This window comes from Benincasa hispida, chromosome 6 (genome assembly GCF_027475165.1).
Source record: "Benincasa hispida cultivar pf3 chromosome 6, pf3_genome.v1.1, whole genome shotgun sequence".
Lineage (NCBI taxonomy): Eukaryota > Viridiplantae > Streptophyta > Magnoliopsida > Cucurbitales > Cucurbitaceae > Benincasa > Benincasa hispida.
The window spans coordinates 52549611-52572704 of NC_143483.1; the positions used below are offsets into that span (position 1 = coordinate 52549611).

Genomic DNA, 23094 nt, shown 5'->3' on the forward strand with positions numbered 1-23094 from the left:
ATAAAATACTTTCAAGGGCGGCTTGGCTAGAAAATATATAGGATAATAATCAATAGTTCTCCATTAAGCTTGAAGACACACACATCTTGATTGTATAAGCATAATACAATCATATGGCTTCAACAATATATTTGAATATTAATAAAAATAACCCTTATTTCCCTATAAATAGAGCCACCCAATTCCCCAAAAAAGCAAACAAAGAAATAGTTAAGAGGAGGAAAAAAAAAATGAAGAGAGGAAGTTTGATAGTTTTGATGTTGGCTTTGTGGGCGAGCCTGGTCGGCGGCGGCAATGGGCAAAGCGCAAGCAATGTGTTGGCAACCTATAATTTGTATAATCCTCAAACCATAAACTGGAATTATTTAACAGCCAGCGTCTACTGTGCAACTTGGGATGCTAATAAGCCCTTGAATTGGCGCAGCCACTACGGTTGGACTGCCTTCTGCGGCCCCGCCGGCCCTACCGGCCGAGATTCTTGTGGCTGCTGCCTTAGGGTATGTCAGTTCGGTTCGATTCGATTCGTTTCTATTTTGATTGTTTGGCTTTCTTTTCGTACTTTTTCTTTATGTAGTTTGTATCTGATAGTGCAAGAAAAGAAATTTATTAGATGCATAATGATCGTGTTAGTTTTGGCTGAATTTACGTGCATTCAAAAGTTTTATTTCTAATATTGGTTTTAAATTTTAATTAATAATTATATGACTAAAGATTGAACCATTATTTTCTTCTTTAATCATAGTTGTCTTATATATAGATTGATATATAATGTTTTGTTTTGATTATTATCATGAAATTTTGGTTTTGTATTTGAGTAGAAAGTTGCATGGTATCTTATGAGCTTGTGTTTTTGAGCAACCAAAGAATACTTGTGAAAGTTACCTTGACTTTCTTACGTGGTTTTTTTTTTTTTTTTTCCTACTTTCGTTGCATTTTAACAGTAAGAAATTCATTTGTATTTTTAGTAACGATATTAAATATATATTTTCTATCTATATATCAAGTTTAGAGACTATTTTAGTGGTGTTTTAGGTTTAGTTTCCATTTGGTTACTAAACTTCAGAATGTTACACTTTTGAAATTTAAAGAATAAATAGAAACTAAATTTACAAGATATAGGGACCATATAAATGTATTTTTTCTCCTATTTTTTTAACTACCAATAGAGTAAAGTAAATTATGCTCACGCTTCAACAAATAGTACAATTAGGGATGAAACAAAAATGTGGTCTTTAATTATTTTACTCTCAAAATCAATTCAAACATGTACTTAAAAAGTTAAGTAAGTTTATAATTGAAGATAAAATATTTGAAGGTGTCCTTAAAATTTATGAAGATTAAGGAAGTAAAGTTTAATTTTAGTTAACTATAAACTATCTAATATTTCTTAATATAAATGGGCTAAATTATGGTTTTAAATTGTCCCTTTGAAACATCCAATAAAATTAAAGTTGATAGAGATAAGCTTTAGTTTCAACTATTAAGTATTTAAGTACTAAATTTAACTCTTCATGTTTGAATATCAAAACTCAGTTATAATTGACATCTATGTTTTCACTTGTTGTATGTCAAAAAAAAAAAAACCCTTCAAAATTGAATTATTTCTCTAAAATAAATAAATTATTTTGCCAAAATGAGTTTAGTTTAATAGTAATTAGCATGCATTTCCTCCCTTCAAGTCGAAGGTTCGATTATCTCCGATACTTACGATCGTTGTACTAAAAAAACCTCGACTTTGCCCTTTTGTTTAAAATTGACAAAATTATTATATTTCAAACCTAGCTAAAGGGGAAAAATTTGTTATGTGCAGGTAAGAAACACAGAAACAGGAGATGAAGAAACAGTGAGAATTGTGGATCAATGCAGCAATGGTGGCTTAGATTTGGACTATGGTGTGTTTCAAAAATTGGATACTAATGGAAATGGCTTTGCTCATGGCCATCTTCTAGTTGATTATCACTTTGTTAATTGCTAAAACAAATGGAAAGTTATAAACTTAGTGTATATGAGAAATTACCCTACAAATAAAAAGTCAAGTTTGTCTCTATATGGACGTGAACTTTCTGAAGTGTTTAATAAGATCTTGTACTTTCAAATTTGTATCTATTAAGTCTATGATAAAATTTGTATATTAGATATAAATTTTAGTTTTATAATTTCAGATAGAATTCGAGTGTGTTTGGTTGGTGATCTGAAAATAAGGGAATAAAAATATAGAATTGTGTATTTTCATGTTTTTAGATATATGTTCAGTAACAGTTTTTTAGAATTTAGATCCTGGTATATATAATTATTCTAAATGTGTTTCGATAAAATATTTATTAACCATGAAACTAGTTGTTGTTATCAACTATATATATATTTAGTATAATTATTATTTCATATGATATGATATAATTTATTTAATAGTCTAGTATACATAATTATTTTATACGATAAAATACTATAGTTATCAAAGTCTTTGTCTTTTTAATATTAATATAGTTATATATTTTACAAGAAACTTGATACACAGATAAATATAAAAAGTTTATTTTTAGAAACTTCACTATTTATCACATAACTTGAAAAGAGTTTTTAAAAACAAATATACCAAATGCATATTCACACAACTCAATAGTAAAAGGCTATAAACTTTTATTTACTTATTTTGCTCAATAGGTCCTTAATTTAAAAAAAAAAATGTTGAAATAGTCCATGACATTTTAGATATAAAATTGAAAATTGAAAGTTTAAAAATCTATTAGATACTTCTTAAATTAGTTGAGAGACTTATTAAATACAAAATTGGAAGTTTAAGAATCTATTAAGATATATTTTTAAAAATCTACTACATATTTCTTAAAGTTTTTATACTTATTTGGACATAAAATTGAAATATTAAAAATTTAGTAGACCATTTAAAATATTTATGTATCAAAAAGCTAAACACAAAATTTCATTGTTCATAGACTAAAATTATAATCTAACTTTTTATATAATTTTTAGAGTTCAACAACACATGAGAGTGAAAAGATTTAAATCTCTGACCTTGATGACATGTCTCTTAATTAATTATTAATTGTGTGATGATAAATGATTTAATATGACTTGACATAATATAAAATGACTATTGTTTTACGTCACTAGATGTGTGAAAATAAAATTCTAAAACGTTAATATTTTTTTAAGTAAATAATGCATCCACCCATTATGTGTATGTGGCAGTCATATTGAATTCTTTTACAATATGTGGGATGGGGGATTAAATCTCTAATCTCGAAGTTGATAATAGTGATTTTACAAAAAGAATAATATTTTGTAAACAAAAATAACAGTACCGCATGGTGACAAGTTTTTAAAACTAGGTATCCTTTGATCAATTCAAACTAAAATAGTTTGAATTAAAATATTAATTATTGATGTCATAAGTTACTAGGGATAATATGTGAGTTTAAGTCAATGTTAATTGGGTATGCACTGACTTATGAAGAGGGAAAAAAAGTTAATTAAGAACATGATTATAGAACAGCAAAGAAGGAGAGATAAATTAATTTCTTTTCTAAAATTATTGTCACTTCAATATATAATTTTTATGCCATATCAATATCATGATTATTAAATTTTAAACCTACGTGTCAGATATTCTTATCGACATTTTCGTTTTCTCAAAAGTTGGACATCATTTCTTAAAATATATAATAAAAAGTTTGATTTTGACATAAAATGTAAAAATTGTTACACCTATGATATCATAAAAATGCAAATGGTTAAATTAACAATAATATCACAAGTGTGGACATAATTTAGTTACAAAAGGCTTTAAGATATATTGAAAAAGTGTGAATATTTGTTGATTTCTTGTGTTTTTTACCATTTTTCATAATTATGTGCTGATATATCAATTTTTTTTTTTTTTTTTTTTTTGTAAAGGATATAAATCAAGATTTCATAAATATCAAGAATATTTTGACAATTTTTTTCCAATAACAATTATTTTTATTTTGATAGATTTTTTATTTAGTATAACCACTACAGGAAAAAAACCTACAATAATATAAAAAAAATACTAAAACAAGTCTTTTATAGTGTTTTTTGCTAAGTCCTGACAGCCCATACTATTAAAAGTATGAAATTATTTATAATATTTTTAAAACGCTATAAAAAATCCAATCTTTTTATAGCATTTAGTAACATGCTATGAAATGTTTTGACTTTTTATAGTATTTTACAAACTATATTTTGATCTTTCTAAAACGTAAGATAACGTTTTGAAAAGCTATAAAAATATTTGTAAAACCAAAATGTGAAGTTATTATTTGTCTATTATAGAATTTATTTGCAATTATAATTATTTATTTAATAAAAGCTATAATAAGCTTTTAAATGCTAAAAAGAATTTATTTTTATAGCTTTTATAAACTTTTTTAAAGAACTTTTTACAGCTTTAATAATGCTATTATTGCATCTTTTAAAGCTTCTTAATTATGTTCATGTTGCAATGATTGTGTTTTATACCTTGCTATTTATTAAAATTGAAATGAAAAAAATATTTATATTCCACATAATCAAAATGTGTATATATACAAGATTCATATGGTAAAAAAAAGACATATTAATAAGTATCATACATTTGGAGATAAACAAAATGTAAACTTTATAAATTACAAAATGTTGATAGGTGAAAATCCAATTAACTCCAACTTATGTTTGTGGTCTAGACATTGTATATATTAATAGTCTTTCACCAACCTATAAAAAATCATCAAATAATAAATAGGGAAGTAAAATTGTTAAAATAAAGACCTAAAATAATAAGGACCCAAAAAAATCACAAAACATTCGTAAAGTTAGATTCTACTTTTCATTCTCTAATAGCTAAGGAAACTAAAGCCTGTTTTGATCGACTTCTAGTTTGAAGTTCAAAATTCAAAGTAAAGAGTAAAACTATAGCTTTGAAGAAGAGCCTTGATTCATAAGATTTTACACCATTATAAACTGATAACTTTCTCCTAGAGCAAAATGTTCAAACCATCAATTTTGTTCCTACTGCAACCACAAAACAAGATCCAATTTATAATCAATCATTCATAATCAAATCAAACTAACAAAATGAGTTTGAAACAACTCTAATTCATTTACTTCAAATTCATGGCCTCAACGTACAAATTTCCATCAATTTTGAACATATAGGGAATCGGGAAATAAATACACAGATGAAAAATATGTAAAGCCCTTTAAACCTTCATTCTCACTAAAATGATATTTCACAAAACAAAAAGAAGGAACATACATTCAGCAACATTTTAGAATAAACTCACAAGGGAAAGTTGAGATGGTCAATTTTTATCTCCTTCAAGCTTCAAAATATTTGGAAAACTACCGTGTTAAACAAAACTCCTGGAATAGATAACGTCAAGCAAGTCCAATACATGTCTTTTTAAATGCCTTACATAGAACCAAAGGATCGTAGAGTGCCTTACATAGAACCAAAGCTTCAAAAGTTGAGATGTTCATTGTTGATCTCCTTCAACTAGATCTGCATGAATTTGATCATTTAAATCTAAAAGAAAGATTCGAATTATTATTTTAATGTACCATTTGAGAACCAAAGTAAAGAGGCCTTCAGTGAAGGCAGTGTCAGTGGGAGAAGAACGAAAAAAAAAAACTTAGTTAAATATTTAAGAAACAAAGTAAATGAACCTTCTGATTGTGAAGAAAAAGAAAAGACCCTCTAAACTTTGCAATCCCTTATAAAACCCACCTCATAAACAATACAACAAAAGCAAGAAAAGGCACTTAGATTACCATAATACTGCTACCAACAATGCCCAACATGCCAAAATCTTGGAACATTCTCTTTTGACCTCTTCTGCAGAAACAAAATCAAGCAAAGCATCCCATGGACAACCATAAAAATCTCCAAATTTTCAGTCAACATAAGAACATCTCTAAATCTCCCCTCCACTCCTAGAAAATCAATAATAACATACATTTTAAAAAAAATCATCCAAAAATAGGATATACAAAGAGGAATAATATGTTAAGCTTCATGCTCAATCCGAACTACTAAAACAAAATCTCATAATCGTTTATAGTAGTAGGAACAAAAAAAAAAAAAAAAAAAATGAAGAAGAATTAGCCATCAACCTGAATGTTTTTATGTTTTATGTAAGCTTTATTTCATTGGAAAAGAAAACAAACTTTCAAAAAAAATCCTATTATAGAAAATCATAGGCAGGCAAATACATTATTCAAAAACCAAAAGCCACATTTACATTTACAAATTGTAAGTTCACAGATAAAATAATAGATTGAAGTTGGATTCAAAGACAAATAAAGAAAACAAATTTGATTCTAACAAATTTACTGATAAAATGCTTACAACTAAAATATAGGAAATAACACTTCCTGCAAAGCAATTACTATTAGATGTGTATTCTTTACTTGGAAAATTAAATCTGAATTAAGAATGCCCAAATAGAATACAACACAACTAGCAGAATAAATCGAAAGCAACAAAAAATACAACAAACACAAGGATATATAATGTTTCGACCAATTTGGTTTACATCCACTTTGAAAACCAGCATGAAGTAATTTTATTAAGAACAATGGAGATTGCAAATTATAGAAAACCAACAAAATCAACAATCTGTGATTTCAAAATGAAAACACAATTAATCTGCCTCTTTACCTAGACTAGTCATCGAGCAAAACACCGTCAAACACGACTATACCGCCGACCAAAAACACCCATTGATATCGAGAGATCCGCGAACAATATCACCTCTAGAACCAAGACCCACCCGTTGAAAACAGCCCCTGAAACTGGAATCAATCTGCCCGAAACTAACCACACCGGAAACCCACTTGCCGGACACGAACCGAAACCCATGCGCTTGCACTAGACCGAACCGAAAAGTACCTCCACAGCTTCGAACTCCAGCGACGACAGCTTCTGATCTGTGAGTGAGACCACCAACATCAATCTCTCTCTCTCAGTTGACTGCAGTAGTAAGTTTTTTTCCTTCTCCACATATGGTGTTTTTTTTTTCATATGCAGTTGTTCCCTCTCTTTTTTTCTTAAAAAAAAGAAAAAAGTGTTACATGATGGGTGCCCTAATAAGAAGAATATGAAATTAATTACAAAATTGTCATCAGCCTGTATTTACAAGTTTGTCATTGAGCCTTTAATTCCACCAATTTCCTAATGAAAGCCTACTTAAATGACTTGTTGTTTTCTACAAATCTTCCTCATAACAAGAATATTTAAGTGTCAAGCTGATTCTCCAATCTCCCTATCATCCGTATTTAATATTCAGCTCATCTAATAGGTATTTAAACCTATGAACTGGAAGAACCTTGGTTAACATATCTGACAAATTCTCAACTGTATGAACCTAGACCAGTTCAACATCTTTCTGAGCAACAACTTCTCCGATAAAATGAAATTTGACATCGATATGCTTAGATCGTTCGTGATTAGATGGATTCTTCACAAGATGAATAAAACTTTGGCTATCACGACAAACAATAGGAATAAACTCTTGTGACAATAACCATTCAACTATTTTTTTCAAACGCAATGCCTCTTTATAACTTCATCTACTAAAATATACTCTGACTCAGTAGTAGACAAAGCAACAACTAATTGTAGAGCAACCTTCCAACTAAACATATTACCAAACAAAAGAAAAATGTGACCTGATAACGACCTTCTTTTATCAAGGCCTGCAGTATAATCTGCATCTGTGAAGCCTTCTAATAGTGCCGATTTATCACAATTTCAGCTAAAAAATAGTGATACATTTACACTACCTTTTAAATACCGAAGTACCCATTAAACTGCATTCCAATGTTCCTTCCCAACATTTAATATAAACCTACTTATCATACTCATAGCATAACCCAAGTCAGGTCTAGTACAAATCATCATATACATAATGCTTCCAACAGCATTACAAAAAGGAATATTAAACATCTCTAATCTTTCGTGTTCAGTAATAGGACACTAAGACAAAGAAAGTCTAAAATGAGATGCTAAGGGTTTCGAGACTGCCTTACAACCAGACACATTATACTTCTCAAGCAGTTTATGCACGTAACTCTCCTACGAAATGGTTACCAAACCTTTCTCCTTATCTTTTTTCAAATCCATGACTAAGAGCTTTTTCAATTCATCTAAATCTTTTATCTCAAACTCACTACTCAATTGTCTCTAGAGTTCACATATTTCTATATAATCGTTAGACATCAGGATCATATCATCTATATATAACATTAGATAAATATAATACCTTTCTGAGATCGTTTTCAATACATGCAGGCGTCATATGAACTCCTGTGAGACCCCTGCTTCAAAATAAAAGTATCAAACCTAATATACCACTATATCGGCGGTTGCTTCAATTCGTAGTTGGACTTGTGAAGACGATAAATCATGTCTTTCTTTCCCTTCATCTCATAGCCCTAAGCTAGCCATGTAGATCACCTCTTCCTGTTCACCATGAAGCATTGTTGTGGTGACGTCCATCTATTCAATAAACATATCGAAGTGAACAACAATAGATAAAATTAATCTAATGGATAATGCCTCACCACCGGAGAGAAAATCTCAACTCCCTCCTTCTCAGTGTAGCCCTTGGCTACCAGCCTAGCCTTATACCTAGGCTTATTGTCACCTCTTGTACTTGGCTTAATTGTAAAAATCCACTTTGACTGGATGAGTTTCTGATTAGGAGGCTTTGGAACTAATTGAAGGATCTTTAAACGAAGAGCATCCATGAGCGCATTCGGATCTTTTCGATTTCACCGTGACCGAAATACAACATATACATTCTAACATACAGTTATGCAAACAAACAGTAATTACCGGCATGCTTTGAACACTAAAATACAAAGGGAGAGAGTTCTTATACCAGTTGAAAACCCTCTTCAAGCTTTAGCACTCAGATGCAGCGGAAGAACCTCCACTCGTACTCTATCGCCCAGCAAACGCGTCATCTGCAGCAGCACGATCAATCACGAACAAGTGAATGCAGTGGGGACTACACCACCAAAAAGGAGTCCTTGGTATTCTCGGAGTGAGAATCCAAAGTGTGGACTTTGGTGAGTTTGGTAGAGGTTAGAGAAAAACCTAATCGTGTAGACGATAAGCAAGTGGGAAAGAAAATGAAGCTATCGTATAGCTAAATGCTTATCGTTTAGAAGAAGATACACGATCGTGTAGGTTTTACTAAGCGATCGTTTAGTAAAAGGTGGACGATTGTTTAGTAAACATGGCACACTATGCGATCATTTAGGAAAGTTAAGCGATCGTTTAGGGACTAGCGTGTGATCGTTTAGGCGCGAGGTGTGCGATCGTTTAGGCGTTGAGCGACTATCGTATAGGCTCTCGACTTATGCGATCGTATACGTTTCCACACCGATGCTAATTTTTCCGAACCTTTGTAAAATGAAACTAATTTTTATTTTATTCTTCGGTTACCATAACCGAAGCAGCTGCTCCTACTAATGCACATCCAAAAGAAATTTTAGGCCGATTATCATATAATTAACCAATTTAAATATTTAATAAATATAATCATATTATATTCTTACCCTATAGTTTGATATCACATATCTACTATAGTAATTTCTCCTTCACATGATATAAATCATATTTATATTTAATTTCCTCCAAAATAATGCATCTCATACATTTAACCAAATATATCATATATAATTAACCAGTCCAATTATATTATATATAATCGAACTTCCTCTTGTCAATCTGAACATTTCAAATTAACCCAAATACTGATTCTCGACTTTATCCAAGCTGCCTAGGGGACTTAATGGACTTGTGGCTCGAAGCTCCAACGGTACGTGAATAGCTGACTAAACTCTTTAGCCACAAGATCCACCATCTGTTAACTGTCAGGCATTCTACTAAAGACCAATAGTTGAACTCTTCTTATCACAGATATATTTCTGTGTCCATCGGATATAACCAATCATGAGTACGATGAACCTTCACAAATGCTTGTAAGTACAGTTGGATCAATTTATCGTTTTGCCCCATTTCACTCCTTAAGTACCACTGATTCCTCTAATGAACAATACAACATAGTCCAACTATGTGTGAACACCTCTCAGGCCAAGAGAAGCTGTGTGGTGCCAAATCGTTCAAGCCTCGGAATCAGCCCCTAAGGCTATCTATGTACTTACCCTTGCTTCGGGGAAGAAGTGAATTCCATCTTGTATAGCTGAGTTCCCAATTCTCAAATCAGGCGAATCCCAAATATGGTAGGTTTGAATCGGTGACCTTGCCACTCGCACCCATACAAATCAAAGAACCACCCTCAATGGCAGGAGCCCCCAACTCACTCAGGATTGAGTTCATGTTACCTATGGTCATCATAGTGAAGTGAAGTCTTTGTCATGAACAGTGTTATATAACGAGACGTTAACACTTCGTGGTCAAGTCTTATACAAACTCTTTTTATAGGACGCCTCCGCTCGCATGTCCCCTACACGAATGATCAGGATCAAACCATCTGTGACAAGTCACAATACTTGTGACCATTCCATAAAGCGGGTCGCATCCGTAGTGTTACCAGGATAAGGTTTTCTTCCTATATCCATATACTACAGACCATTTTGGTAATCACCTCAAGACATGATCCACTTGTATGTCACCACATATATGCTTAAGTTACATACAGATCACCAGAGATTTAATGTTTATTGGTTTGTGGTAAAACAAATAAAACATGCAACTGAGCAAAAACAAGATGTGAAGTAAATATCATATATTATACAACACAAGTGTTCATACAAACTGTTTACAAACTACAGGACACGAGACTTTAGGGCATCAACCCCAACAATCTCCCACTTGTTCTAAAGCGAAGTGGGGTGTATAAAAAACTAGTACAAAACAATAAACTAGGGGATAAAAGCCTAGTACAAGAAAATCTCCCACTTGCCCTAATCCAACCACGGGCGATCCTGTAACCCATGCTCCGTAGGTGACCCTCAAACACTATAGCCGTGAGAGCCTTCGTAAATGGGTCAGCAATATTGTGCTCCGAAGCGATCTTCGTGACGATCACGTCCCCTCTATGCACTATCTCGTGGATCAGATGATACTTCCGCTCTATGTGTTTGTCGCGCTTGTGACTCCTCGGCTCCTTGGAGGTCACCACTGCCCCACTATTATCAAAATATAGGGTAATAGGCCTAGACATATCTGGAACAACTTCCAGTTTTGTTAAGAACTTCCTGAGCCAGACATCTTCCTTAGTAGCTTTGCAAGCCGATACGTGCTCCGACTCCGATGCACCCCTGCTTAGTGTTTCGCCATACTACAGCTCCTCCGTTAAGAGTAAAGATTAACCCTGATGTGGACTTGCGAGAGTCCTTATCAGTATGAAAGTCAGAATCCATGTATCCTGTAAGGATCAAATCCCTAGAACCATATACGAGCATGTAGTCTCGCGTTCTTCGAAGATACTTAAGGATATTTTTCACTACGGTCCAATGATCCTGGCCTGGGTTAGACTGATACCTACTGACTATGCCCACAGCGTAGCAGATATCTGGACGAGTATAGAGCATCGCGTACATCAAACTGCCAATAGCAGACATATATGGGACCGGTCTCATCTCCTCAACCTCTTAAGGCGTCTTAGGACACATGTCCTTAGATAAAGTGACTCCATGCCTGAATGGCAGTAGGCCCCTCTTGGAGTCCTGCATCGAGTACTTGAGCAACATCTTGTCAATGTACAATGCCTGAGACAATGCTAGCACTTTGTTCTTACAATCTCGAAAGATCTATATACCAAGAACAAACTGAGCCTCTCCTAAATCTTTCATTTGGAATTGGGTCACTAGCCAGTTCTTAACTGCAGTCAGTAAACCTACATCATTCCAATGAGTAGGATATCATCTACGTACAACACTAAGAAGACTACTAAAGAATTGATGATCTTCTTGTAGACATAAGGTCATCAACATTTTAGTCAAAGCCATACGACTTGATCACAGTATCAAACCGTATGTTCCAGGATCGAGATGCCTGTTTTAGTCCATAAATAGACCAATTCAGTTTGCAAACTTTTTGCTCTTGACCTTGGGCTATGAATCCCTCGGGTTGCACCATATAAATGGTCTTCTCAAGCTTTTCATTCAGAAAGGCCATCTTGACGTCCATCTACCAGATCTCATAATTATAATAAGCTGCAATGGACAGAAGGATGCGGATCGACTTTAACATGATAACTGGCGAGAAATTCTCCTCATAGTCGACTCCTTCTACCTGGGTATAACCTTTTGCCACAAGTCGAGCCTTGAAGGTCTGTACCTTCCCATTAGCATCCCCTTTGCGCTTGTAAATCCATTTACAACCTATAGGTCTTACCTTATCAGGTTGATCTACAATATCCCATACTGAGTTGAAGTACATCGACTTCATCTCAAGATCTATTACCTTGACCCATTCATCTCGGTTAACATCCTCCATTACCTTCTGATAAGACAACGGATCCTCAATGTTGCCATCTGCTACCATAGCAAGGATTTTCGTGAAACCCAGATAGCGAACGGGTGGGTTCGCAACCCTCCCACTACGTCGAGGTTCCCTAAACTCTTGAGGTAGAACCGACCTACTAGATGAACTCCCATCAACAACTTTTACTGATATAGTAGGCTCTTCAAAAACTATTGTTGAAGTTTTAATAGTTTCATTGGAAAGCTCATACAACACGACTTACTTCGTGGACTGTGCTCCCTAATAAAAACCTTTTCTAGGAAAGTAACGTTCGTTGAAACAAACACCCTATTTTTCATCAGATCATAAAAATAACCCCCTCGTGTACCTTTGGGGTAGCCTACAAAGAGGCATAACCTCGATCGTGGTTCCAACTTCTTGGGATTATTCTCAAGGACATGTGCAGGGCAACCTCAAATGTGGAAGTGACGTAAACTAGCTTTACACCCGTTCCACAACTCCATAGGTGTTCTCGCGACACTCTTGAAGGGAACACAGTTGAGTATGTATACCGCAGTCTCCACTGCAAAACCCCAAAACGAGTCCGATAAGGAAGTGTAACTCATGTCTAACAAGGTCCTATTTCTTCTCTCCACTACACCATTCTGCTGAGGTGTACCTGGCACTGAGAGTTGGAAAATGATTCCATGTTCTATCAAATAGTCCTGGAATGGCGAGTCCAAAAACTCTCCCCCTCGATCTGATCGAAGTGTTTTAATCCGTCTATCCAATGCGTTTTCAACTTCAACCTTGAACTCTTTGAACTTTTCAAAGGATTCAAACTTCTGTTGCATAAGATAAACATACCCATACCTGGAGTAATCATCAGTAAAACTAATAAAATACTCATAGCCACCTCGGGCTCGCACATTCATAGGACCACAAAGGTTAGAATGTACTAACTCAAGAGGCTCCTTGGCTCTATAACCTTTTACAGTAAAAGGTCATTTAGTCATCTTACCTTCAAGACAAGACTCGCACACTGGTAAAGAATTTTCTTCTAACTTACTTAGAAGTCCATTCTTCACCAATCTCTCAATCCTATTGAGATTGATGTACCCTAAACATAGATGCCAAAGATTGACATTTTCTTTTGGAGAAATACGTCGACATTTTTTATTGAGTTACGGCAGTTCTAAACAATTCAGTATTATGAAGGGAATTAATGGCTAACTGCCTTAGCACATATATATTTGATTCCAAATTTACATTACAAATAAAAACACCATCTTTATGAATAAATACTTTATCCACATTAAAAGAGACAGTATATTTACATTGCAATAAACACTTTACAGAAATAAGGTTCCTCTTTAGTTCAGGAACAATATATACATCATTCAAAACAAGAAACCAATTCTGTAAAGTTAATTAGAGCCCTTTCACTGCCATAGCTGAGATGACGTGCCCGGTGCCTACTCGCATCGTCATCTCACCAGCCTCCAGCTGTCACCAAGATCTAATCCCTTGAAAAGAAGAACAAACATGGTTAGTGGTGCCCAAATCAATTATCCAAGCAGAATCATCATTCTCCACTAAACAGGTTCAAGAACTAGTAAATCATATTTACCTTTATCGGTCTTGGCCTTAGCCTTGGCTGTTTTCTCCTCTTTCATATACCGAGGACAGTTCCTCTTCCAGTGTCTATCCTGGTTGCAGTGGAAACACTTTCCCTTTTCAACCGGTGGGCACCTTCTTGGGGGCGACAAGCAGTGGGTTAGCAGGTGCCTTCCCTTTTCTCTTACCACTCTTCTTCTTCTTCCCCTTTACAGAGTTAGAAGTAGAAGGTGCAAACTTCGTTCCTGAGGTCGAACCTCTATGGAACGTTTTGGAGGATGAAGCAACATTTGCCTCACCCTTCTTCCTCTCCTTACTTTTCAGTAAAGATTGGTAGGTCTGCAACTCGTTGAGGAGAGTTGTAAGATTATATTTCACTTTGTTAAGAATCACATTGCTAACAAAGTGTAGGAAGTTCTCCAACAATGAATGCAGAATTATGCTAACTTGGGTGCCCTCATCGATGGTAGACTCATTCGTCTCCGCCACATAAAAGTAGACCATCATGTTAAGCACATGTTCTCGAACAAAGGTGCCTTCTTCCATTTTGGAGTGGAATATATACTTAAGAGCCTTATGCATAAGCTATTCAGACGGTTGTCCAAACATCATCTACAGGGACTCCATGATCTCACGCGCTGAGACCATAGACTCATGTTTCTTGGCTAAGACTTCAAAAAGACTTGCTAGGATGTAGACTCAGGCCTTCTCATTCGCCCTTGTCCATCGCTTGTATGCCTCCTGAACATTTCGAGCGGCATTTGGAGCTGGAATAGGAGGACAGGCCTCCGTGAGAGCGAACATGAGATCCTCGATGATTAGAATCATCGTGATCATATGTTTCCAATGTCCGAAATTATCGCCAGTTAGTTTTTCGGCGCTTAACAAAGCCAATGTGGCTGTTGCATTTTGAAAAAGAGTTGTTGCTGAAAATACGAACAAAACTTTATTAGATTTTGCTAAACCACTTTTAAACCAATCAGTTTTGCAAAACAGGTTCAAGTACCCTAAGTTATAGACTTCTATTTTGCAATGATGCCTCAGTGAAGCAGGACATACGTCACCGATGGGGTGATCAGATGACCCTTCATTGGGATGAGTCATTCTCAACCATTAGGTAGAACCAACTCTTGGAACTGAACCTAACAGCCACCATTTTTCAGTCCAGAACTGTTAATCTTTAACAATTCTGTGTAAGTGTGACCCCTCGCTTTCCATGCCAGAGTCCCGCCCTAATGAGCCCACTGTAGAGAAGAAGCGAATTAGGACAAGAGACTAAGTTACCTTATCCTCTTACAAGAGATCAAATAAAGAGATGCGCAAAACTATCATCCTTTAGGGGGACACTCCCAGGGTGCCTCGAGGCGATGCACAGTAACTTTGTTCAACCTAACGAGGGAGACCGAGGGATATATTGTCACACTTCCCGCTCCCACTTACTATGAACACTCTCTCCATCCACCTTGATATTGACCTACCCAAACACCATCCGTTAGGGGGACACGCCAAAGGTGCCTCGAGGCCGAGGGTAGATCTCACGGTGTGAACTATTTAGGAGAAACGTGAAAGGTTTAAGTGAAGCATCTTATGTCTCAAGTACCTCCTACTGAATGTTTTACCTAGGGTTCATTAACCTAGACAATCCAGCTACTGATTTTAGTCTAAGTGGTCTTTTTAATCTCTGCTCATAAACAACGTTTGTCTATGAAATATGAACAAGTTCAAGTAGTCATATTTAAACACTTTAATAGACTGTCCTTAACTTGCATGCATGCATCAAATTTATCTAATTACCTTTCTAGGTAAGTTCCCAAGTAGGGGTGTTACGTTTCCGTCAACTTAAATACCCCAGCCTAGACAGAACCCGCCTTAGACAAAAGGTCCCTTATAGATAGATTTGCTACACTTTAACATTTTATTAGCCAATTTAATCCTATTAAACTGATTAAAAGATTAAAGCCTTAGGATTGCTAATCATATTAGAATCGTGATCTTAGGTCTATGTGATCCAAGTTTTAAATATTTTAAAACCGTGAATTAAACCTAAATGAGCATGCATGTCTTTCTTATTTCTTTTAGTTATAATTTCTCTTTAACTTTTAAAAAGAAACAATTAAAAAATTATTGCACACAACAAGGTATTTATAATGCTTATAAAGTAACCTATGTGTCATGCTTCATGCAATGTCTGGTCATTACTATACATAACTTTTATATATATATACGTGTAATAATCAAGCAAAACATGTTTTCCATTCACCCTTATACTATAACAATTATAATATAACGATGATGCATGTCAATGCTTTTTATGCATGCATAAATATAACTCTTATATTATATGATGCATGAACATGCACTTACATAATTAAATCATGCTTCTTTAAATTATAACAATTACAACAAAGAGATGATGTATGACCAATGCATAATCTAAAGTGGGATTTACTATATGTACATACCATATGACATATAATAAACATACATCGCATGTATTAAACTAAGGATTAATGGACTGGGATGAGCCTTTACAAAAACCGGAATGAAATAACCCTATCTATTATATATTTCATCGAGCGAACTGGTTCACAGGTAAACCGGGTCTTGAACCGCTAGGAGGACTCCGTCGTGTAGTAAATGCCAAAGGTATACGATCGCCCAATGCGCACTAGACGATAGACGCAAAAACTAACCGATCGCGTGGACGACTACGAGGCTGCGAAGCCTGATCATCTATGCAATCGCTTAAGTGGCGATAGGTAAACGATTTACCTTGCGTTACTAAGTGGTCGTTTAGTCAGTTACTAAGTGATGAAGCTTGCTAACCTAAACGATCATCTAGTGCGTGCGTGCGTTAAACGATACACGAGCATCAAATCGTCTACATGACCCGATACTCAGTGATCGCTTACCCCATCGTCTACACAACGCGATCAACCCTTGATCATCTCTTTTCTTGAAGAACTGTAATACTTGCTCCGATCTTCTTCATAAACGAGACTCAAACAGACTTTCAATTACATACTCAATAACGATTATTAATGCCCAAAAACGCAGGGGCCTTTACAAACAACCACAAATGTAAAAGAATTAAATCAAACCTAGGCTAACATCCACGAAAACATCCATTAATATGCACATCCACAGCAATTTAACAAATTTAAACAGAGCAGACATGCACCCACCAAGAATGTATATGAAATTCATTGCATCAATGAAATTGGAATATCAGAACCTGACTCTGATACCAATTGAAGGATCTCTTAACAAAGAGCATCCATGAGTGCATTCGGATCTTTCTTATTTCACCATGACCGAAATACAATATATACATTCTAACATATAGTTATGCAAACAAACAGTAATTATCGGCATGCTTTGAACACTAAAATACAAAGGGAGAGAGTTCTCATACCAATTGAAGACCCTCTTCAAGCTTTAGAACTCAGATGCAGCAGAAGAACCTCCACCCATACTCTTATCACCCAGCAAACACGTCATCTACTGCAGCACGATCAATCACGAACAAGTGAACGCGGCGAGGTTGACGCCACCAAAAAAGAGCCCTTGGTATTCTCGGAGTGAGAATTGTGGACTTTGGTGAGTTTGATAGAGGTTGGAGAAAAACCTAATCATGTAGACGATAAACAAGTGGGAGAGAAAAGGAAGCTATCGTATAGCTAAATGCTAATTGTTTAGAAGAAGCTACATGATCGTGTAGGTTTTACTAAGCGATCATTTAGTAAAAGTTGGACGATCGTTTAGTAAACACGGCACACTATGCGATTGTTTGGGAAAGCTAAGCGGTCATTTAGGAACTAGCGTGCGATCGTTTAGGCGCGAAGTGTGCAATTATTTAGGCGCTGAGCAACTATCGTATAGGCTCTAGACTTATGCGATCGTACACGTTTTTACACCGATGCCAATTTTTCCGAACCTTTGTAAAATGAAACTAATTTTCATTTTATTCTTTGGTTACCATAACCGAAGCAGCTGCACCTACTTGTGCACATCCAAATGAAATTTTAGGCCAATTATCATATAATTAACAAATTTAAATATTTAATAAATATAATCATATTATATTCTTACCCTATAGTTTGATATCACATATCTATTATAGTAATTTCTCCTCCACATGATATAAATCATATTTATATCTCATTTCTTCCAAAATAATATATCTCATACATTTAACCAAATATATTATATATAATTAACTAGTCCAATTATATCATATATAATCAAACTTCCTCTTGTCAATTTGAACATTTCAAATTAACCTAAATACTGATTCTAGACTTTATCCAAGCTACCCAGGGACCTAATAGACCTGTTGCTCGAAGCGTCAATGGTACGTGAATAGCTGACTAAATTCTTTAGCCATAAGATCCACCATCCGTTAACTGTCAGGCATTCCACTAAAGATCAACAGTTAAACTCTTCTTACCACAGATATATTTCTGTGTCTAATGGATATAACCAATCATGAGTACAATGACCCTTCACAGATGCTTGTAAGTGCAGTTGGACCAATTCACCGTTTTTCCTCTGTAGTTACACCTCACTTCTTAAGTACCACTGATTCCTCTAATGAACAATACAACATCGTCCAACTATGTGTGAACACTTCTAAGGCCAAGAGAAGGTATGTGGCACCCCATCGTTCAAGCCTCGGAATCAACCCTTAAGGGATCTATCTATCTACTTATCCCTGCTTCAAGGAAGGAATGAATTCTATCTTGTGTAACTGAGTTCCCAATTCTCAAATCAGACGAATCCCCGAAATGGTAGGTTTGAATCGGCGACCTGGCCACTCGTACCCATATAAATCAAATGATCACCCTCAATGGTAGGAGTTTCGAACTCAGGATTGAGGTTACCTATGATCATCCTAGTGAAGTAAAGTCTTTGTCATGAACAGTATTATATAACAAGACGTTAATACTTCGTGGTCAGATCTTATAAAAACTCTTTGTATAGAACACCCTCGCTCGCATGTCCCCTATACGAATGATCAGGATCAGACCATCTGTGATAAATCACAACACTTGTGACCATTCCATAAAGAGAGTCGCATCTGTAGTGTTACCAGGATAAGATTTCCCTCCTTTATCCATATACTACAGACCATTTTGGTTATCACTCAAGACATGATCCACTTGTATGTCACCACATACATGCTTAAGTTATATACAAATAACTATGGATTTTATGTTTATTGGTTTATGGTAAAGCAAATAAAACATACAACTAAGCAAAAACAAGATGTGAAGTAAATATCATATATTATACAACACAAGCGTTCGTACAAACTGTTTACAAACTACAGGACACGAGACTTTAGGGCATCAACCCCAACACCAATGACCATGTCTGATTCTTCTGCAATGAGAACTCAGCTTCCGTAGCATCATTCATCTGTTCCTCTGAATCAAATACAATTGCCTCCTAAAAAATAAGAGCATTTACTTCAATACTATCAGTTGCACAAGTAAGAGCATAAGCAACTAAATTAGTATAACCATACCTCGTAGGAGCCTATCTCACCCTCTAAGGCCTGTCACTTGTAAGTTGATAATTTTGTAAGTCATTGCTACTTGAACTTTCTTCACCAAAAGCTCCCCCATCAATCAAAGTTCTTTGCAGTTAAGGTATTCCACCATCAAAATTGAATTTTTGTGAAGATTCTGTTTGTGAAACCAGTGGTGACTGATCACTGGATTCACCTGAACTAATTGATGGTTGTGCTTTAGAATCAGTTTTAACCTCTGCCTCAACCTGATTAATTGCCTGTTGTCTTTGCTGCTCTCTAACATAAAATGACATCTCTATTTCATTAAAAGTGACATCTTTACTAATGATACATTTCCAAGCACCAAAGCTTATACCCTGAGGATAGCCAATAAACATACATTTCGGTGCCCTCTTATTTATCTTTCCTTCCTTAACATGGGCATAAACTGAACATCCAAATACTCTGAGATGATTCAAACTTTGAGTTTTTCCTATCCATATCTCCTGAGAAGTATTTAAGCCAAAAGCAGTAGGCAGGCTTCTATTAATGAGATAATAGGTTGTTTGGGCAATTTCCCCCCAAAACTTCAAGCGTAATGAAGCATTTGTCAAGAAACATCTTGTGCGGTCCATAATTGTTCTATTAAACCTCTCGGCTAAACCATTTTGTTGTGGAGTGTACGTAACAGTAAAATGCATCGTAATTCCTTCAGATTTGCAAAACTTATCAAATTTTTTATTCACAAATTTTAAATCGTTATATGTTCTCAGATACTTTACCTTCTTGCCCATTTAGTTCTCAACCTGCTTCTTCCATTCAAGGAATTTCTCAAAGGCCTCATCCTTCTGTTTCAATGGATACATCCACACCGTCCTTGAAAAGTCATTAATAATTGACATGAAGTATCTCGAACCTCCCATAGAAGGTACCTTAGTAGGACCCCACAAATTTGAATGAACATAATCTAGTATACCTTTAGTAGAATGCTTCCATTTCCCAAACTTCACTCTAGTAGGCTTTCCCATTATGCAATATTCACAAAATAGGAGTTCAATGTCTTTAACTCTTCCAAGCAAGCCTTGTTGTGAAAGAGCTTGAAGACTTATTTCACTCACATGAGCTAGCCTTTTGTGCCACAACATAGACATATCTGTCTCTTTGCCAGATGCAACAACATCACTATCTGAAACTGCAGTACCCTCCAACACATATAGGCCATTCTTCAAAATCTCCTTCAGCTTAACCAGACAACCTTTTGTAACCTTCAGAACTCCCTTCTTAGATTTAGAAGAATAACCTACTCTATCTAATTCACTAAGAGAAATTAAATTTCATTTGAGTTTTGGAACATACCTTACGTTAGTAAGCATTCTGACCAACCCATCGTGTGTCGCTAGAAGAACTGTGCCAGTTCCTTTTACATCACAGGTACCGTTATCACTAAGCAAGACATTTTCCCTATCATTTTCCTAAAAGTCAATGAAAAAATTTCGATTAGGAGTCATGTGAAATATGCACCCTAAATCCGTGATCCAAGCATCTTGAATATCCCTGTTGGACACCATTAAGACCTCTGTTAAATTATACCTATCAGTAACATTTGTTGCACTAGATTCCCCATCATGTTGCTACCTAATGCTTCCATGCTCTTATTCAAAGGGCAATTTTTCTTAAAATGTCCATCTTTATGACATAAGAAACATTTCCTGACTTTTCCTTTGGACTTTGACCTGGATCTCGTCTCTTTTCCTTTTCCATTCTTTTTCTCATATCTGCTTTTGGCTATGAGTAACTTTTCATCCTTGCATTCTTTTTTAATTTCGAGATTTCTAGTTATCGAGGCATCCAACACTATATCCATGGACAATGAATCTTATCCATATTTAATAGCTGCCTTAACTTCTCGATACGATTCGGGCAATGAATTCAGAAGAATAATAGCTTGATTTTCATCCGACATCTTCCCATCGATGTTATTGAGATCAATTATAATCTTTTATAATTCATCCAAGTTCTTTTCTAAGTCTTTACTCAAGTCCATCTTATATCCAAAAAATTTCACTTTTAGATATAATTTATTTGGCAGAGACTTAGTCAAATAAAGACTTTCTAACTTCTTTCATAACTCCGTCGTAGTAGTAGCCTCGTCTACTAGCCTAAGCACTCCATCTGAAAGATACAGAATTATCGTCGAATAGGTCATCTCATCCATATCCTTTTTTCTCAGCTTCTGTGATTGTTGGCGAAAGGTCATTTTCGTCTAAGATTTTAGCTACCTACCAAAAAAGTTCTAGTCTTTATTTCTCCATAACCCAAAATCACCCTTCCTATCAAATCTAACAACTTTGAACCATGTAGACAACGAAGCTATCTATCAAATTTACCTCAATAGAAATTAACCTGAAAAAAGAATATAACAGCACACTACCACACATACCCTCCTTTGGATCGAATAGAGCTCTGATACCACTTGTAAAATTAAATCTAAACTAAGAATGCCCAAATAGAACACAACACAGCTAGCAGAAAAAATCGAAAGCGATAAGAAAACACAATGATATATAGTGGTTCGACTAATATGATCTACATTCACTTTGAGAACCAGCTTGGAGTAATTTTATTAAGAGCAATGAAGATTGCAAATTACAGAAAATCAAAAAAATCAACAATAAGAAATTTCAGAATGAAAACATGATTAATTTACCTCTTCACTGAGACTAATCGCCGAGTAAAACATCGCCAAACCCAACTATACCACAGGCCAAAAGCACCCCCTGATATCGAGAAATCAGCAGACAATATCACCTCAAAAACCAAGACCCACCCACTGAAAATAACCCCTGAAACCGGAATCAATCTGCCCGAAATTAACCACATCAGAAACCCACTCGTTGGATACGAACCAGAATTCACGTGCCTACACTAGACCGGACCGAAAAGTACCTTCATAGCTTCAAACCCCGACGTCCACAACTTTTGATCTGCAAACGAGACCACCGGCGTCAATCTCTCTCTCTCACTCGACTACAACAGTAAGTTTCTCTCCTTCTCATAGATGGTGTTTTTTTTTTTTTTCATATGCGGTTGCTCCCCCTTTTTTTTTCCAAAGTGGTACATGGTGGGTGCCCTAATAAGAAGATGATGAAGTAAATTACTCAATTGCCATTATTCCATATTTACAAGTTTGTCATTGGATCTTTAATTCCACCAATTTCCTAATAAAAGCCCAGTTAAATGACTTGTTATTTTCTACATTGAAGACAGATGCCCAAATTATGATAACAAGATACTGATACAAATTACTGATTAGCTAAATACCACACAACAATAAGTAAGATGAACAAGAAGTGAATGAGATCCGAAACTGAAAGAGTAGTAAACAGCTAAAGAAGGAATCTGCCCTTTTTGATGGGATGTAGAAGCACGCAACGGTAGCAATCAGAATCAATAATCACACTAATTATATTTAATTTGAATTCTAAAAAACATGCAAAACATAATT

At 35.1% G+C, this 23094-nt stretch overlaps 1 protein-coding gene and 4 long non-coding RNA genes across 6 annotated transcripts; 1 reads left to right on the forward strand and 4 right to left on the reverse strand.

Annotated features, from left to right (window-relative positions):
* Positions 1–202: 202 nt before the first annotated feature.
* On the forward strand, positions 203–2102 carry LOC120080437 (pathogenesis-related protein PR-4-like). The gene is made up of 2 exons (XM_039035093.2): positions 203–497; positions 1811–2102. Exons 1-2 carry the CDS (start codon positions 231–233, stop codon positions 1973–1975), a joined length of 432 nt encoding a protein of 143 aa, XP_038891021.1. The 5' UTR covers positions 203–230; the 3' UTR covers positions 1976–2102.
* Positions 2103–5203: 3101 nt separating this feature from the next.
* On the reverse strand, positions 5204–22709 carry LOC120079674 (uncharacterized). Of its 2 annotated transcripts, XR_016530171.1 has the most exons (5): positions 22536–22709; positions 22297–22449; positions 6677–6945; positions 5788–5949; positions 5204–5518 (listed from the first exon to the last, which is right to left on the reverse strand). It is a non-coding gene; the product is annotated as an uncharacterized LOC120079674 (long non-coding RNA). The 2 variants fall into 2 exon arrangements; XR_016530172.1 differs by lacking the exon at positions 6677–6945.
* LOC150035755 (uncharacterized) lies at positions 8280–8720 on the reverse strand. Its single transcript, XR_016530175.1, has 2 exons — positions 8581–8720; positions 8280–8479 (listed from the first exon to the last, which is right to left on the reverse strand). It is a non-coding gene; the product is annotated as an uncharacterized LOC150035755 (long non-coding RNA).
* Positions 13680–15998, reverse strand: LOC150035756 (uncharacterized). Its single transcript, XR_016530174.1, has 2 exons — positions 14088–15998; positions 13680–13983 (listed from the first exon to the last, which is right to left on the reverse strand). It is a non-coding gene; the product is annotated as an uncharacterized LOC150035756 (long non-coding RNA).
* LOC150035757 (uncharacterized) lies at positions 19346–19745 on the reverse strand. The gene is made up of 2 exons (XR_016530173.1): positions 19605–19745; positions 19346–19525 (listed from the first exon to the last, which is right to left on the reverse strand). It is a non-coding gene; the product is annotated as an uncharacterized LOC150035757 (long non-coding RNA).
* Positions 22710–23094: the final 385 nt, after the last annotated feature.

Excerpts from the sequence above, each read along its gene's own strand:
- LOC120080437 (XM_039035093.2), top strand. The coding sequence starts at position 231 with ATGAAGAGAGGAAGTTTGATAGTTTTGATGTTGGCTTTGTGGGCGAGC. Across the intron at positions 498-1,810 it reads CTTGTGGCTGCTGCCTTAGG|GTAAGAAACACAGAAACAGG; the intron begins GTATGTCAGTTC and ends TGTTATGTGCAG.